The sequence below is a fragment of the Heptranchias perlo genome, chromosome 1, assembly GCF_035084215.1.
Source record: "Heptranchias perlo isolate sHepPer1 chromosome 1, sHepPer1.hap1, whole genome shotgun sequence".
NCBI classification, from domain to species: domain Eukaryota; kingdom Metazoa; phylum Chordata; class Chondrichthyes; order Hexanchiformes; family Hexanchidae; genus Heptranchias; species Heptranchias perlo.
In genome coordinates, this window is record NC_090325.1 from 4,255,037 (window position 1) to 4,271,594 (window position 16,558).

General features: G+C 50.3%; 1 protein-coding gene across 1 annotated transcript in view; it reads right to left on the reverse strand.

Annotated features, from left to right (window-relative positions):
- Positions 1-9,042: 9,042 nt before the first annotated feature.
- vax2 (ventral anterior homeobox 2) overlaps positions 9,043-16,558 on the reverse strand; it is a 36,418-nt gene continuing 28,902 nt past the window's right edge. Inside the window, exon 3 of the mRNA XM_067977369.1 lies at positions 9,043-10,709. Within this exon, the coding sequence (XP_067833470.1) occupies positions 10,260-10,709 (450 nt within the window). The 3' untranslated portion in view covers positions 9,043-10,259. The remainder of the gene's footprint in view (positions 10,710-16,558) is intronic.

The window sequence follows — 16,558 nt, forward strand, 5'->3', positions numbered from 1 at the left end:
TGGTAAGAGGGATTGAGGAATAAGGCAAGAGGGGATTGAGGGATTTGGTGAGTGGGGATTGAGGGAAATGGAGAGAGGGGATTGAGGGATATTGTAAGGGGGATTGAGGGATATGGTGAAAGGGGATTGAGGGATATGGTGAGGAGGGATTGAGGGATATGGTGAGGACGGATTGAGGGATATGATGAGTATGGATTGATGGATATGGTGAGGCGGATTGATGGATATGGTGAGGAGGGATTGAGCGATATGGTGAGGGGGATTGAGGGATAGCGTGAGGGGGATTGAGGGATATGGTGAAAGGGGATTGAGGGATATGGTGAGGGGGGATTGAGGGATATGGTGAGGATGGATTGAGGGATATGATGAGGGGGAATGAGGGATATGGAAAGGTGGTGATTGAGGGATATAGTGAGGGGGATGGAGGGATATAGTGACGGGGATTGTGGCATATGTTGAGGTGGAGGATTGAGTGATATTTGGGGGGGGATTGAGGGATATGGTGAGGGGATTGAGGGATATGGAGCGAGGGATTGGGGGATATGGTAAGGGGGTTTGAGGGATATGGTGAGGGGGATTGAGGGATATGTTGAGGGAATTGAGGGATATTGGGCGATAGATTGAGGGATATGGTGATGAGGGACTGAGGGATAAGGTGAGGGGGATTGAGGGATATGGTGAGAGGGAATTGAGGGATATGGTGAGGGGGATTGAGGGATATGGTGAGGGTGGTTGAGGGAAATGATGAGGAGGGATTGAGGGATATGGTGAGGAGGATTGAGGGATATGGTGATGGGAGATTGAGGGATATGGTGAGGAGGATTGAGGGATACGGTGAGGGGGGATTGAGGAATATGTTGAGGGGGATTGAGGGATATGGTGCGGGGGGATTGAGGGATATGCTGAGGGAGGATTGAGGGATATGGTGAGGGGGCATTGAGGGATATGGTGAGGGGAGTTTGAGTGATATGGTGAGGGGGGATTGAGGGGTATGGTGAGAGGGGATTGAGGGATATAGTGAGAGTGGATTGAGGGATATGGTGAGGGGGATTGATGGATATGGTGAGGGGGGTTTGAGGGATATGGTATGAGGGATTGAGGAATAAGGCGAGGGGGGATTGAGGGATTTGGTGAGTGGGGATTGAGGGATATGGTGAGGAATGATTGAGGGATGTGGTGACGTGGGATTGCGGGATATGTTGAGGAAGGATTGAGGGATATGGTGAGGGGTGTTTGAGGGATATGGTGAGGAAGGATTGAGGGATATGTTGAGGGGGGATTGAGGGATTTGGTGAGGGGGATTGAGGGATATGGTGAGGGGGATTGAGGGATATGTTGAGAGGGGATTGAGGGATATGGTGAGAGGGGATTGAGGGATATGGTGAGGGGCATTGAGGGGTATGGTGAGGAAAGATTGAGGTATATGGTGAGAGGGTAGAGAGGGATATGGTGAGGGGGGTTTGAGGGAAATGGTGAGAGGAGATTGAGGGATATGGTGAGGGGGGTTTGAGGGATATGGTGAGAGGGATTGAGGAAAATGATGGTCGGGGTTTAAGTGATCTGGTGAGGGGGGATTGAGGGATATGGTGAGGGGGATTGAGGGATATGGTGAGAGGGGATTGAGGGATATGGTGAGAGGGGATTGAGGGATCTGGTGAGAGTGGATTGAGAGATATGGTGAGGGGGGATTGAGGAATATGGTGAGGGGGATTGAGGGATATGGTGAGGAGGGATTGAGGGATATGGTGAGGACGGATTGAGGGATATGATGAGTATGGATTGATGGATATGGTGAGGGGGATTGATGGATATGGTGAGGAGGGATTGAGGGATATGGTGAGAGGGGATTGATGGATATGGTGAGGGGGGATTGAGGGATATCGCGAGGGGGGATTGAGGATTATGGTGAGGGGGGATTGAGGGATATCGTGAGAGGGGATTGAAGGAAATGGTGAGGGGGAAATGAGGGATATGGTGAGGGATTGAGGGATCTGGTGGGAGAGGATTGAGGGATATGGTAAGGGGGATTGAGGGATATGATGAGAGGAGATTGAGGGATCTGGTGAGGGGGGATTGAGGGATATGGTGAGGAACAATTGAGGGATATGGTGAGTAATGATTGAGGGATGTGGTGAGAGGGGATTGAGGGATATGGTGAGAGGGCATTGAGGGATATTATGAGGAGGAATTGAGGGAATTGGTGAGGAAGGATTGTGGGATATGTTGAGGAAGGATTGAGGGATATGGTGAGTGGTGTTTGAGGGATATGGTGAGGAAGGATTGAGGGATTTGGTGAGGGGGATTGAGGGATATGGTGAGGGGGATTGAGGGATATGGTGAGAGGGGATTGAGGGATATTGTGAGAGGGGATTGAGGGATATGGTGAGGAGGGATTGAGGGATATGGTGAGGGGGATTGAGGGATATGGTGAGGGGGGTTTGAGGGATATGGTGAGGGGGATTGAGGCATATGGTGAGAGAGGATTGAGGGATATGGTGAGAGGGGAAATTGAGCGATATGGTGAGGAGCGATTGATCGATATGGTGAGGAAAGATTGAGGTATATGGTGAGAGGGTAGAGAGGGATATGTTGAGCGGAGTTTGAGGGAAATGGTGAGAGGGGATTGAGGGATATGGTGAGGGGGCTTTGAGGGATATGGTGAGAGGGATTGAGGAAAATGGTGAGAGGGGATTGAGGGATCTGGTGAGGGGGGATTGAGGGGGATTGTGAGGGGGATTCAGGGATATGGTGAGGGGGATTCAGGGATATGGTGAGGAGGGATTGAGGGATATGGTGAGAGGGGATTGAGGGATCTGGTTGGAGAGGATCGAGGGATATGGTAAGGGGGATTGAGGGATATGATGAGAGGAGATTGAAGGATATGGTGAGGGGAAATTGAGGGATATGGTGAGGAGCGATTGAGGGATATGGTTCGGGGGATTGAGGGAAATGGAGAGAGGGGATTGAGGGATATGGTGAGGGGGATTGAGGGATATCGTGAGTGTGATTGAGGGATATGGTGAAAGGGGATTGAGGGAGATGGTGAGGCGGGATTGAGGGATATAGTGAGGAAGGATTGAGGGATATGGTGAGTATGGATTGAGGGATATGGTGAGGGGGAATGAGGGATATGAAAAGGTGGGGATTGAGGGATATAGTGAGGGGGATGGAGAGAAATAGTGACGGGGATTGTTGCATATGTTGAGGTGGAGGATTGAGGGATATTTTGGGGGGGATTGAGGGATATGGTGAGGAGATTGAGGGATATGGAGCGAGGGGTTGAGGGATATGGTGAGGGGGATTCAGGGATATGGTGAGGGGGATTGAGGGATATGTTGAGAGGGAATTGAGGGATATGGTGAGGGAGGATTGAGGGGTATGGTGAGGGGGGTTGAGGGATATGATGAGGAGGGATTGAGCGATATGGTGAGGTGGATTGAGGGACATGGTGAGGGGAGATTGAGGGATATGGTGAGGAGGATTGAGGGATATGGTGAGGGGGGATTGAGGAATATGGTGAGAGAGGATTGAGGGATATGGTGACAGGGTTTTGAGGGATATGGTGAAGAGGGTTTTGAGGGATATGGTGAGGAGGATTGGGCGATTTGGTGAGGAGAATTGAGGGATATGTTGAGGAGGGATTGAGGGATCTGGTGAGGCAGATTGAGGGATATGGTGAGGGGTGATTGAGGGATATGGTGAGAGAGGATTGAGGGATAGGGTGACAGGGTTTTGAGGGATATGGTGAAGAGGGATTGTGGGATAAGATGAGGAGGAATGAGGGATATGTGGAGGAGGTTTGTGGGATATGGTGAGGAGGGATTGAGGGATATGGTGAGGAGGATTGAGGGATATGGTGAGGGGTGATTGAGGGATATGGTGAGGGGGGATTGAGGGATATGGTGAGGGGGTATTGAGGGATATGGTGAGGAGGGATTGAGGTATATGGTGAGAGGGATTGAGGGATATGATGAGGGCGGATTGAGGGATATGGTGAGTGGGGATTGAGTGATATAGTGAGGGGTGAATGAGGGATCTAGTGAGGGGGGATTGAGGGATATGATGAGAGGGATTGAGGGATATGGTGGGGTGGGGATTGAGGGACATGGTGAGGGGGGAATGAGAGATATGGTGAGGAGGGGATTGAGGGATATGGTGATGGGGAATGCGGGATATGGTGAGGGGGGATTGAGGGATATTGTAAGGAGGGATTGAGGGATATGGTGAGGGGGATAGAGGGATACGGTGAGGGGTGATTGAGGGATATGGTGAGGGGTATTGCGGGATTATGTTGAGTGGGGATTGAGGGATATTGTGAGGAGAGATTGAGGGATATGGTGAGGGGGGATTGAGGGATATGGTGAGGGGTGGATTGAGGGATATGGTATGGGGATTGAGGGATATGGTGAGAATGGATTGAGGGATATGGTGAGAGGGGATTGAGGGAGATGGTGAGGAAGGTTTGAGGGATATGGTGAGGGGGGATTGAGGGATATGGTGAGGGGGGATTGAGGGATATGGTGAGGAGGGATTGAGGGATATGGTGAGGGGGGTTGAGGGATATGGTGAGGGGTGGATTGAGGCATATGGTATGGGGATTGAGGGATATGGTGAGAATGGATTGAGGGATATGGTGAGAGGGGATTGAGGGTTATGGTGAGAGTGTATTGAGGGATATGGTAAGGAGGGATTGAGGGATATGTTGAGAGGGGATTGAGGGATATGGTGAGGGAGGATTGAGGGATATGGTGAGAGGGGATTGAGGGATATGGTGAGGAGGGATTGAGGGATATGGTGAGGGGCAAATGAGGGATATGGTGAGGGAGGATTGAGGGATATGGTGAGGGGGATTGAGGGAAATGGAGAGAGGGGATTGAGGGATATGGTGAGGGGGGATTAAGGGAGATGGTGAGAGGGGTTTGAGGGATATGGTGAGAGGGGATTGAGGGATATGGTGAGGGGGGTTTGCGGGATATGGTGAGATAGGATTGAGGGATATGGTGAGAGGGGATTGAGGGATATGTTGAGGAGGGATTGAGAGATATGGTGAGGGGGATTGAGGGTTATGGTGAGGGGGGATTGAGGGATATGGTGAGGGAGGATTGAGGGATATGGTGAGGGGTCATTTAGGGATACGATGAGCGCATTTGAGGGATATGGTGAGCGGTGAGAGGGATGTGTTGAGGGAGGATTGAGTGATATGGTGAGGGGGGTTTGAGGGATATGTTGAGGGGGGATTGAGGGAGATGGTGTGGGGCAAATGAGGGATATGGTGATGGAGGATTGAGGGATATGGTGAGGGGGGATTGAGGGAGATGGTGAGGGGCAAATGAGGGATATGGTGAGGGAGGATTGAGGGATATGGTGAGGGGGGTTTGATGGATATGGTGAGGGGGGATTGAGGGAGATGGTGAGGGGCAAATGAGGGATATGGTGAGGGAGCATTGTGGGATATGGTGAGGGGGGATTGAGGGAGATGGTGAGAGGGGTTTGAGGGATATGGTGAGAGGGGATTGAGGGATATGGTAAGGGGGGATTGAGGGATATGGTGAGAGGGGATTGAGGGATATGGTGAGAGCGGATTGTGGGATATGGTGAGGGAGGATTGAGGGAGATAGTGAGAGGGTGGATTGAGGACTATTGTGAGAGGGATTGAGGGATATTGTGAGGAGGATTGAGGGATATGATGAGAAGGATTTAAGGATATGGTGAGGGAGGATTGAGGGATATGGTGAGAGGTGGATTGAGGGATGTGGTGAGAGGGGGATTGAGGGATATGGTGAGGGGGTATTGAGGGATATGGTGAGGGGGATTGAGGGATGTGGTGAGAGGGGGATTGAGGGATATGGTGAGGTTGGATTGAGGGATATGGTGAGAGTGTGGATTGAGCGATATGCTGAGGGGTTTTGTGGGATATGGTGAGGGAGGGATTGAGGGATATGGTGAGGGGGAATTGAGGGATATGGTGAGGGGGGATTGAGGGATCTGGTGAGGGGGTCTTGAGGGATATGGTGAGGGGGATTGAGGGATATTGTGAGGGGGATTGAGGGATATTGTGAGGGAGATTGAGGGATATGGTGAGTTGGGATTGAGGGATATGGTGAGGGGGAATTGAGGGATATGGTGAGAGGGGATTGAGGGATATGGTGAGGGGGATTGAGGGATATGGTGAGGGGGGATTGAGGGATATGGTGAGAGGGGATTGAGGAATATGGTGAGGGAGATTGAGGGATATGGTGAGGGGGGATTGAGGGATATGGTGAGGGGGAATTGAGGGATATGATGAGGGGGGATTGAGGGATATGGTGAGGGGGTTTGAGGGATATGATGATGGGTAATTGATGGATGTGGTGAGAGGGGATTAAGGGATATGGTGAGGAAGTTTGAGGGATATGGTGAGGGCAATTGAGTGATATGGTGAGAGGGGATTGAGGGATATGGTGAGGGCGATTGAGGGATATGGTGAGGAGGTGGTGATCTGTCAAGCCCCATTCCCCTCCTCCCTTCCCACCATCCTGGGCCGTAAACACTCCTCCAGGGTGAAATAACTTTCTTTACTTCTACTTCTTCCAGTTTATTGTTTATTATTCAGTATTTGCTGCTCACGGTGCCGTCTCTGCACCGGGGAGACCAAACGCAGACTGGGTGATCGATTTGCTGAACACCTCCGTTCAGTCCGCAAGTGTGACCCTGACCTGCCGGTCACTTACCATTTTAATCCCCCTTCCCACTCACACTCTGACCTCTCTGTCCTTGGCCTCTTACACTGTTCCAATGAAGCTCAACTCGGCACTTTACAGCCTTACAACAACAGAAACTTGCATTTATATAGCGCCTTTAGCATGGTAAAACATCCCAGGGCTCTTCACAGGAGCGATTATCAATCAAAATTTGACACCGAGCCACATAAGGAGATATTAGGACAGGTGACCAAAACCTTGGTCAAAGAGATAAGTTTTAAGGAGCATCTTAAAAGAGGAGAGAGAGGCTGAGAGGTTTAGGGAGGGAATTCCAGAGCTTCGGGTCCAGGCAGCTGAAGGCACGGCCGCCAATGGGGGAGCGATGGAAATCGGGGATTTGCAAGAGGCCAGAATTGGAGGAGCGCAGAGATCTCAGAGGGTTGTATGGCTGGAGGAGGTTACAGAGATAGGGAGGGGCGAGGCCATGGAGGGATTTGAAAACAAGGATGAGAATTTTAAAATCGAGGCGTTCCCGGACTGGGAGCCAATGTAGGTCAGTGAACACAGGGGGTGATGGGTGAACGGGACTTGGTGCGAGTTAGGATACGGGCAGCAGAGTTTTGGATGAGCTCAAGTTTATGGAGGGTGGAAGATGGGAGGCCGGCCAGGAAAGCAGTGAAATCGTCAAGTCTAGAAGTAACAAAGGCAGATGAGCTGAGGCAGGGGCAGAGACGGGCAATGTTACGGAGGTGGAAGTAGGCGGTCTTGGTGATGGAGCGGATATGGGGTCAGAAGCTCATCTCAGGGTCAAATGGGAGGTCGAGGTTGTGAATGGTCTGGTTCAGCCTCAGACAGTGAGAGGGAGAGGGATGGAGTCGGTGGTGAGGGAACGGAGTTTGTGGCGGGGACCACAGACAATGGGATCGGTCTTCCCAATATTTAGTTGGAGGAAATTTCTGCTCATTTTATACCGGATGTCGGACAAGCAGTGTGACAGATGAGAGACAGTGGAGGGGGCGAGGGAGGTGGTGGTGAGGTAGAGCTGGGTGTCGTCAGTGTACATGTGGAATCTGACGGTGTGTTTTCGGATGATGTCACCGTGGGGCAGCCTGTAGATGAGAAATAGGAGGGACGAGTTTAGCAACTTTCTATGTGAATCATCGCTCCCATTCTCTCAGTAAGCAGGTGCTGGTAATGGAGAATGGCTGCACCAAGGGAAGAGGAGGAGGGTGTGGGCTGCTGCTTGGGGTGGGGGGAATCCCCTATCGGTACACAGCTGGTGGGGTCAACACATCTTTCTCTGCCACGTTGGGACAATTTGAAGGAGATCCGGGGGTTCTGCTATAGCTAATGTCCCAACACCACACAAAGAAAATAGATGAACTGGCCATTTATCTCATCGCTGTTTCACGATCTTGCAAAATGGCTGCCCTGTTTACGTACACAAAAACACTCGTCTTCACCTCAGTGTACGTCATGTAATAAGATTAGGGGTTGCCAACTCTGATTTGACATGTTCCTGGAGGTTTCATCACATGACCTCCAGCCTCCAACCACCCCACCCGGTCAAACTGCCTTTTTCCCCCATCTCCAATATTTTTATAACTAAATAACTGAAAATGTTCAAAGAAAATTATAAAAAAACAAGATTTTTTTTTTAAGGCTGCTATGATTTTTGTCTCCCGAGTGTTGCTCGCAGCAGTGTCCTGGGAGATTAATCTTTAATTCCTGGAGACTCCAGGACAATCCTGGAGGGTTGGCGACCCTAAGTAAGATGTTTTGTCATTGTAGGTACCTTCTGTAAAGTAAACAGGAGGACTAGTGAGTGTGTAACAACTGCCGTTACTGGAGGATTACACAGCCATTGAGATGAAATCAACCCTCTTGTAATGCAAATGATCATAGTGTCATAGTAGGTACTGCACAGGAGGAGGCCAATCGGCCCATCGTGCCTGTGCCGTCTCTTTGAAAGAGCTGTCCAATTAGTCCCACTCCCCCTGCTCTTTCCCCATAGTCCTGTAATTTTTTTCCCTTCAAGTATTTATCCAATTCCCTTTTGAAAGTTATTATTGACTCTTTCAGGCAGGGAGTTCCAGATCAAAACAACTCGCTGTGTAAAAAAAATGTTTCCTCATGTCGCCTCTGGCTCTTTTGCCGATCACCTTAAATCTGAGTCCTCTGGTTACCGATCATGACCCAAAATGGCTGACCGGGCCTATCAGAGAACAAAATGGCTGCGAGTGCCTCCTATCAATTTATCTCACTGCAAAACCATGAAAATGGAAAAATCTATAACAGGCTGGACCAAAACAAAATGCACCAAACCTTTTTGAATAAGTTATAATTTAATAAACGTCGTCAAAATTCTCAGTGGGGGGAAAAACGAGAAATTCCTAGTATCTCCGAGGCTGCTTATGAAAGACGTGTTTCATTTATTTATTTTTTTTTAAATCAGTATCTATCTTTTTGTTGTGAAAGCATTTCTGCAGAACATTTACCGAACTCCAGCGAGCAACACCAGTCAAGCAATGCGATCCTAGGCAAGGAGGACCGGCTGATATGTGTTTGAAGGGAGGTGAAGTGTGGAGGGAAAAGGCCGGCCTTTGACGAAACGTTTCTTCCCCCTGTTTACAAGCAGGTGACGGGGATGATGTGAATTGTGCCAAGCTCTCTCGCCGCACTGCCCCCCGTGACCCAATCACTTAAGGCACGGCCTGTTGTTCTGAGTCACACGGACTAAAGAGGCCCTGAGTGCCATTCCTCAAGCGAGGGTCTTCAATGGCCCTGGACTACGAAGGGGCTGGAGTGGGGGGGGTGGGGGGGGGGGGGAAGGTCAGTCATTTCTCCCTACTCCTGATCAACGTCCAGTGACTCCAGAAAGGAAAGCAGACTCGGAGTGCGATTCGCACTTTGGGAGACATGACCTGCGGTGAGTGTAACAGGCTCGGGAGGAGGAACAGGTGACTTTGGACCTGTGGTTCCCAAAGCTGAGGGGTCTTCCTCAGCTCATTTCTTGGTCTAATTCGTGGACTAATTGATAGAGATCCATCGCTACGATTAGTCAACAACTCCATTATGGTTGGATCATGCAACTATCGGAATGGTAGAAGGTAAACTAGATGGATCTTGGTCTTTAGCAATTCCTACGTTCCTAACAGACAAATACCTCAGGGCTATGGGGCAAGTGGGCAGAGAGTCAAGGCATGAGGGAGTACTTTCGGACAGAGTTCTGGCAGTATTTCTTAACACAGAGTGGTTGGAAGGGACACTGGAACCATTCAATAAACAGGGAGATGGGTGTAACCTCCATTGAATTGACAATGGGATCCATTTCGAACCCTGACTCTTGACCTGTGAACCATACGGTGCGAATGCCTGGTACTTGCTAAGTGTACAACTCAACAGATTTGATTTGGTTCATCACCACCACCGTTAGCTGCACCACGTAAGTAGCAACTTGCACCAGAATATAGCCATTACATCGACCGGATATTGTAACAACTCAAAACACAAAACACAACAGCAAAGTGTTGATAGAATCTCTTGTTTTTTCTCTCTCGCGGCCTTCTCTCTCTCTCTCTACGAACTTGGCCTTTTCTCTGTGGCGTTGTCTTTCTTTTCCGTCCGTGTGTAAAGCTCGAAGGCTGACGTTCCCACTCCGTAGCCGGTGGAGAGTTCGAGGACGTTGCCCAGCGCCGGGCCAGAGAAGCACAGAGACGCCCCCAGGTGGTGGGGTGAGGAGGTCACCAGGGGAGGGGCAGAGAGGCTGGGAGGGGCGGGGGTCAGCCTGGGTGAGCTGCTGCTGGGCGACACCAGGCCGCAGCCGTTGCCTGCCGGAGATCCAAGAGGGCTGGGGCCCTGGGGCAGTAAACTGGGAGCCCGGGGGACAGACAATAACCTCCCTTGTTCAAGGAGCCTCAGGATGTTACAGGTTGCGATGGATTCAGACGTACCAGGGGAGTGGTTGTCACACTCTCGACTTTGATCTTTTTTCTGCTTCGTGCGTCTGTTCTGGAACCAAACCTTGACCTAAAACATAAAATAAATAAATAATCAGTACGGTAACTGAATGGTATAACACAACAACAACCTGCATTTATATAGCGCCTTTAACAGCGAAACGTCCCAAGGCACTTCACAGGAGCGATTATCAGACAAAATTGTCATCGAGCCACAGAAGGAGATATTAGGACAGGTGATCAAAAGCTTGGTCAAAAAGGTAGGTTTTAAGGAGTGTCTCAAAGGAGGAGAGAGAGGCGGAAAGGTTTTGGGAGGGAATTCCAGAGCTTAGGGTCCAGGCAGCTGAAGGCACGGCCGGCAATGGGGGAGCGATTAAAATCGGGGATGCGCAAGAGGCCAGAATTGGAGGAGCGCAGAGATCTCGGGGGGTTGTAGGGCTGGAGGAGGTTACAGAGATAGGGAGGGGCGAGGCCATGGGGGGATTTGAACAGGAGAATGAGAATTTTGAAATCGAGATGTTGTCAGATCAGGAGCCAGTGTAGGTCAGTGAGCACAGGGGGTGATTGGAGAACGGGACTTGGTGCCAGTTAGGATACGGGCAGCAGAGTTTTGGATGAGCTGAAGATTACGGGAGATGGGAGGCCGGCCAGGAGAGCATTGGAATAGTCGAGTCTGGAATTGATAAAAAGAAATGGATGAGGGTTTCAGCAGCAGAATAGCTGACGAAGGGGTGGAGACGGGCGATGTAACGGAGGGGGAAGTCGACGGTCTTGGAGATAGAGAGGATATGGGCTCGGAAGCTCAGCTCAGGGTCAAATATTATGTCACGGTTGCGAACAGTCTGGTTCAATCCGAGAGAGTGACCATGACTGGTGTTGAAATAGGTAAGGATAAAGTATAGACAGAGACAGCGGAGTCTGAGTTGTCCTCACACTCCACATCACCAACTAACGCAGAGCAGCAATCAGCAAAGGATGTTGAACTACACAGTCAGTCAAACACCAAACCAACTTTCTCAACTTCACTCAACAAAACTGAGCTTAACGAACAGACGCAGCAACTTCCACGCTCCAGTACTGAGGGAGCGCCGCACTGTCGGAGGGTCAGTACAGAGGGAGCGCTGCACTGTCGGAGGGTCAGTACTGAGGGAGCGCCGCACTGTCGGAGGGTCAGTACTGAGGGAGCGCCGCACTGTCGGAGGGTCAGTACTGAGGGAGCGCCGCACTGTTGGAGGGTCAGTACTGAGGGAGCGCCGCACTGTCGGAGGGTCAGTACTGAGGGAGCGCCGCACTGTCGGACGGTCAGTACTGAGGGAGCGCCGCACTGTCGGAGGGTCAGTACTGAGGGAGCGCCGCACTGTCGGAGGATCAGTACTGAGGGAGCGCCGCACTGTCGGAGGGTCAGTACTGAGGGAGCGCCGCACTGTCGGAGGGTCAGTACTGAGGGAGTGCTGCACTGTCGGATGGTCAGTACTGAGGGAGCGCCGCACTGTCGGAGGGTCAGTACTGAGGGAGTGCTGCACTGTCGGATGGTCAGTACTGAGGGAGCGCCGCACTGTCGGAGGATCAGTACTGAGGGAGCGCCGCACTGTCGGAGGGTCAGTACTGAGGGAGCGCCGCACTGTCGGAGGGTCAGTACTGAGGGAGCGCCGCACTGTCGGAGGGTCAGTACTGAGGGAGTGCTGCACTGTCGGATGGTCAGTACTGAGGGAGCGCCGCACTGTCGGAGGATCAGTACTGAGGGAGCGCCGCACTGTCGGAGGGTCAGTACTGAGGGAGCGCCGCACTGTCGGAGGGTCAGTACTGAGGGAGCGCTGCACTGTCGGAGGGTCAGTACAGAGGGAATGCTGCACTGTCGGAGGGTCGGTACTGAGGGAGCGCCGCACTGTCGGAGGGTCGGTACTGAGGGAGCGCCGCACTGTCGGAGGGTCAGTACTGAGGGAGCGCCGCACTGTCGGAGGGTCGGTACTGAGGGAGCGCCGCACTGTCGGAGGGTCGGTACTGAGGGAGCGCCGCACTGTCGGAGGGGCAGTACTGAGGGAGCGCCGCACTGATGGAGGTGACGTCTTTTGGATGAGACGTTAAACCGAGGCCCCATTTGCCCTCTCCAGTGGATGGAAAAGATCCCATGAAATTATTCGAAGATCCCTCAAGCAGGTTTGATTTTGAAGTGAATAAAAGGGAGAATCAGACTGGGTGTATAATGGACGGTTAATTCAATATTGTTTGTTTTACACCATCGCCCAAAGTTAAAATTACCCCCAGTAAAGGAGAGTTTTCAGAGAATGATAGAAATTACAGCTCAGGAGGAGGCCATTCTGCCCCCGGTGCTGCCGCTCTCTCCTGTATCCCGTTCCCCCCCCCCCCCCCCACCGATACCTTTATATTCCTCCTTTTCAGATATTTGTCCCATTCCCTTTTAAATGACGTCTCGTCTCTACATCAATTGTCACATGTGGTGAAGCATCCCGTGGTCTAATAGTCCTCAGTTCAAAAACCTTCCTTCTCCCTTCCCCTTGGTTCTCCCAGTGAGAATCCTCTGTCTCTATACTGTTGTTCCCCATTCACCCACCAGCAGAGACAACATTTTGTTATTGGTCCACAGTAAAGTCCCCAGGTTTCACTCACCCCTTTACTGGCTGCTCCTCTCTCAAAGCCCCAATCCTCCATTCCCCCATCCCCCAGTCTCCCTCTCTCCTCCATTCCCCCATCCCCCAGTCTCCCTCTCTCCTCCATTCCCCCATCCTCCAGTCTCCCCCTCTCCTCCATTCCCCCATCCCCCAGTCTCCCTCTCTCCTCCATTCCCCCATCCCCCAGTCTCCCTCTCTCCTCCATTCCCCCATCCCCCAGTCTCCCTCTCTCCTCCATTCCCCCATCCCCCAGTCTCCCTCTCTCCTCCATTCCCCCATCCCCCAGTCTCCCCCTGTCCTCCTGAGCCCCCATCCCCCAATCTCAGTCTGTCTCTCTCTCTCTCTCTCCTGAGCTCCCATCTCCCAATCTCTCTCTCTCCTGAGCCCCCATCCCCCAGTTTCCCTCTCCCTCCAGTCGGAGCCCCAATTTCCCCAATCCCCCTATCCCCTGTCACTCACCCTTGCCCCCTAGCTCCAATCCTCTGCCCTCTTTTCTAACCCAGCCCCACCCTCTCTCCCAGAGTCCCGGTTGTTATTTCCACTGACTGTCCCATTTCCAGTCACCCCTAAGTGGGAATCGGTTCCCTGCACCAGCGGGAGGTGACATCGTCAAGCTGGAAGCTTCTCTGCAGCAGTAGCTGGTGGAGGGGACCAGGGGAGGGGCCAGCGCTGCAGTTACAAGTGCCCGGGAGATTCATGCCCCATTCCGGGAGACTCCCGGGAAATCTCTTAGGTTTGCAACCCTATTCTGGACTAATATTCCAGAGAACATGAGTTCAAATCCCACCAGGGCAGTTTGAGAATTTGAATTCAGTTAAAAATATAATCTAGAAATAAAGTAGGTCTCAGTAAAAAAAGTGACCGTGAAGCTGTCAGATTGTTGTAAAAACCCAACTGGTTCACTAACGTCCTTCAGGGAAAGAAACCTGCCATCCTTACCCAGTCTGGGCCTATATGTGACTCCAGTCCCACAGCAATGTGCTTGACTCTTAACTGCCCTTTGAAATGCCCTCAGTTGTATCAAATTGCTCCCTCCAGCAGTTCAAGAAGACAGACCATCGCCACCTTCTCAGAACAACTAGGGATAGAGACACACTTCCTGTACGGACACTAACTAAATGTTTACACTCTATGTGTACTAATTAAATATAGACACTATATACAAACACATCAGAATACAACACAAACCCAACATAATACACCAGGAAACCCATCCAAAACACCACCTTATAAATACACCAAAAAATCCATCAAAACATATCAACAAATTCCACCAAGAAACATTAATAACAAATTTCACCAATAAATAGTTCATCAAACCCATCAGAATACACCAAGGGATAGCTCAAACTATCCCAGCAAAGCCCATTAAATACAGCAACAAGCCCATATTACACCAATAAAGCTATCCTTATACACGAGCAATGATAGAGTCTCAAAAGGGATCTGGGGGTAGAGATACACAAATCACTAAAAGTAGCAACGCAGGTTAACAAGGCCATAAAAAAGGCAAATCAAGCACTGGGGATCATTTCTAGAGGGATAGAATTGTAATGCAGAAGTTATGTTATACTTGTATAGCACCTTGGTTAGACCACACTTGGAATACTGTGCACAGTTCTGGTCTCCATAGTGTAGAAAGGATATAGAGGCACTGGAGAAGTTGCAAAAAAGATTTACAAGGTTGATACCAGAACTGAGAGGAATTCCTTATCAGGAAAGGCTGAACAGGCTGGGGCTCTTCTCTATAGAAAGACAAGGCTGAGGGGTGACCTGATAGAGGTCTTTAAGATGAAAGGGTTTGATAGGGTGGAAACTTTTTCTCTACATCTACTCTGTGGAGAAGTCCAGAACTAGGGGCCATCAATATAAGATAGTCACTAATAAATCCAATAGGGAATTCAGGAGAAACTTCTTTATCCAGAGAGTGGTGAGAACGTGGAACTCACTACCACAAGGAGTAGTTGAGGTGAATAGTATAGATACATTTAAGGGGAAGCTGGATAAACACATGAGAGAGAAAGGAATAGATGGATATGCTGATAGAATGAGATGAAGTAGGGAGGGAGGAGGCTCGTGTGGAGCATAGACACCAGCATAGACCTGTTGGGCCAAATGGCCTGTTTCTGTGCTGTAGTTTCAATGTAACTCGATGTAAAATACAACAAACCCCCCAAAATACAACAAAATACAACAACCCCCACAAAATACAACAACCCCCACAAAATACAACAAAACACAACAAACCCCCCCAAATACAACAAAAAAGAACAAACTGCCCAAAATACAACAAACCCCCAAAATACAACAAAATACAACAAACCCCCCAAAATACAACAAACCCCCCCCCCCCCAAAATACAACAACCCCCCAAAATACAACAAACCGCCCAAAAGACAACAACCCCCCCCCAAAATACAACAAACCCCCCCAAAATACAACAAAATACAACAAACCGCCCAAAATACAACAAACCCACAAAATACAACAAAATACAACCCCCCCCCAAAATACAACAAAATACAACAAACCGCCCAAAATACAACAAACCCACAAAGTACAACAAAATACAAGAACCCCCCCCCAAATACAACAACACCCCAAATACAACAAACCCCAAAAATACAACAAAATACAACAAACCGCCCAAAATACAACAACCCCCCCAAATACAACAAAATACAACAACCCCCAAAATACAACAAACCCCCCAAAATACAACAAAATACAACAACCCCAAAATACAACAAACCCCCCAAAATACAACAAAATACAACAACCCCCCCCCCCAAATACAACAAACCCACCCCCAAAATACAACAAACTCCCCCAAAATACAACAATAGATTGGGAGGAACAGACAGGCAGTGCAGGAATCCCCTGGGAGTGTGGCTCTCACAAACCAGTATTCAGTGTTGAATTCCTGTGAGGGTGATGATACCTTGGGTGAGTGCAGTCAGGAGCAAATCCACAGCACCACGGGAGTCTCGGCTGCACAGGGGGGCACAAGAAATGTAGTAATAGGGGATTCGATAGTCAGGGGTATAGACAGGCTTTTCTGCAACCAGCGACGTGAGCCCTTAATGGTGCATTGCCTCCCTGCTGCCAGGGTAAAGGACATCACTGAGAGGGTGCAGAGCATTCTGCAGGGGGAAAGGGAACAGCCAGACATCGTGGTCCATGTTGGAACCAATGACATAGGTAGGAAAAGGGTTGAGGTCCTACAGGCAGAGTTTCAAGAGCTAGGAAAAAGATTAAAGAACAGGACCTCTAGGGGATAATCACTGGA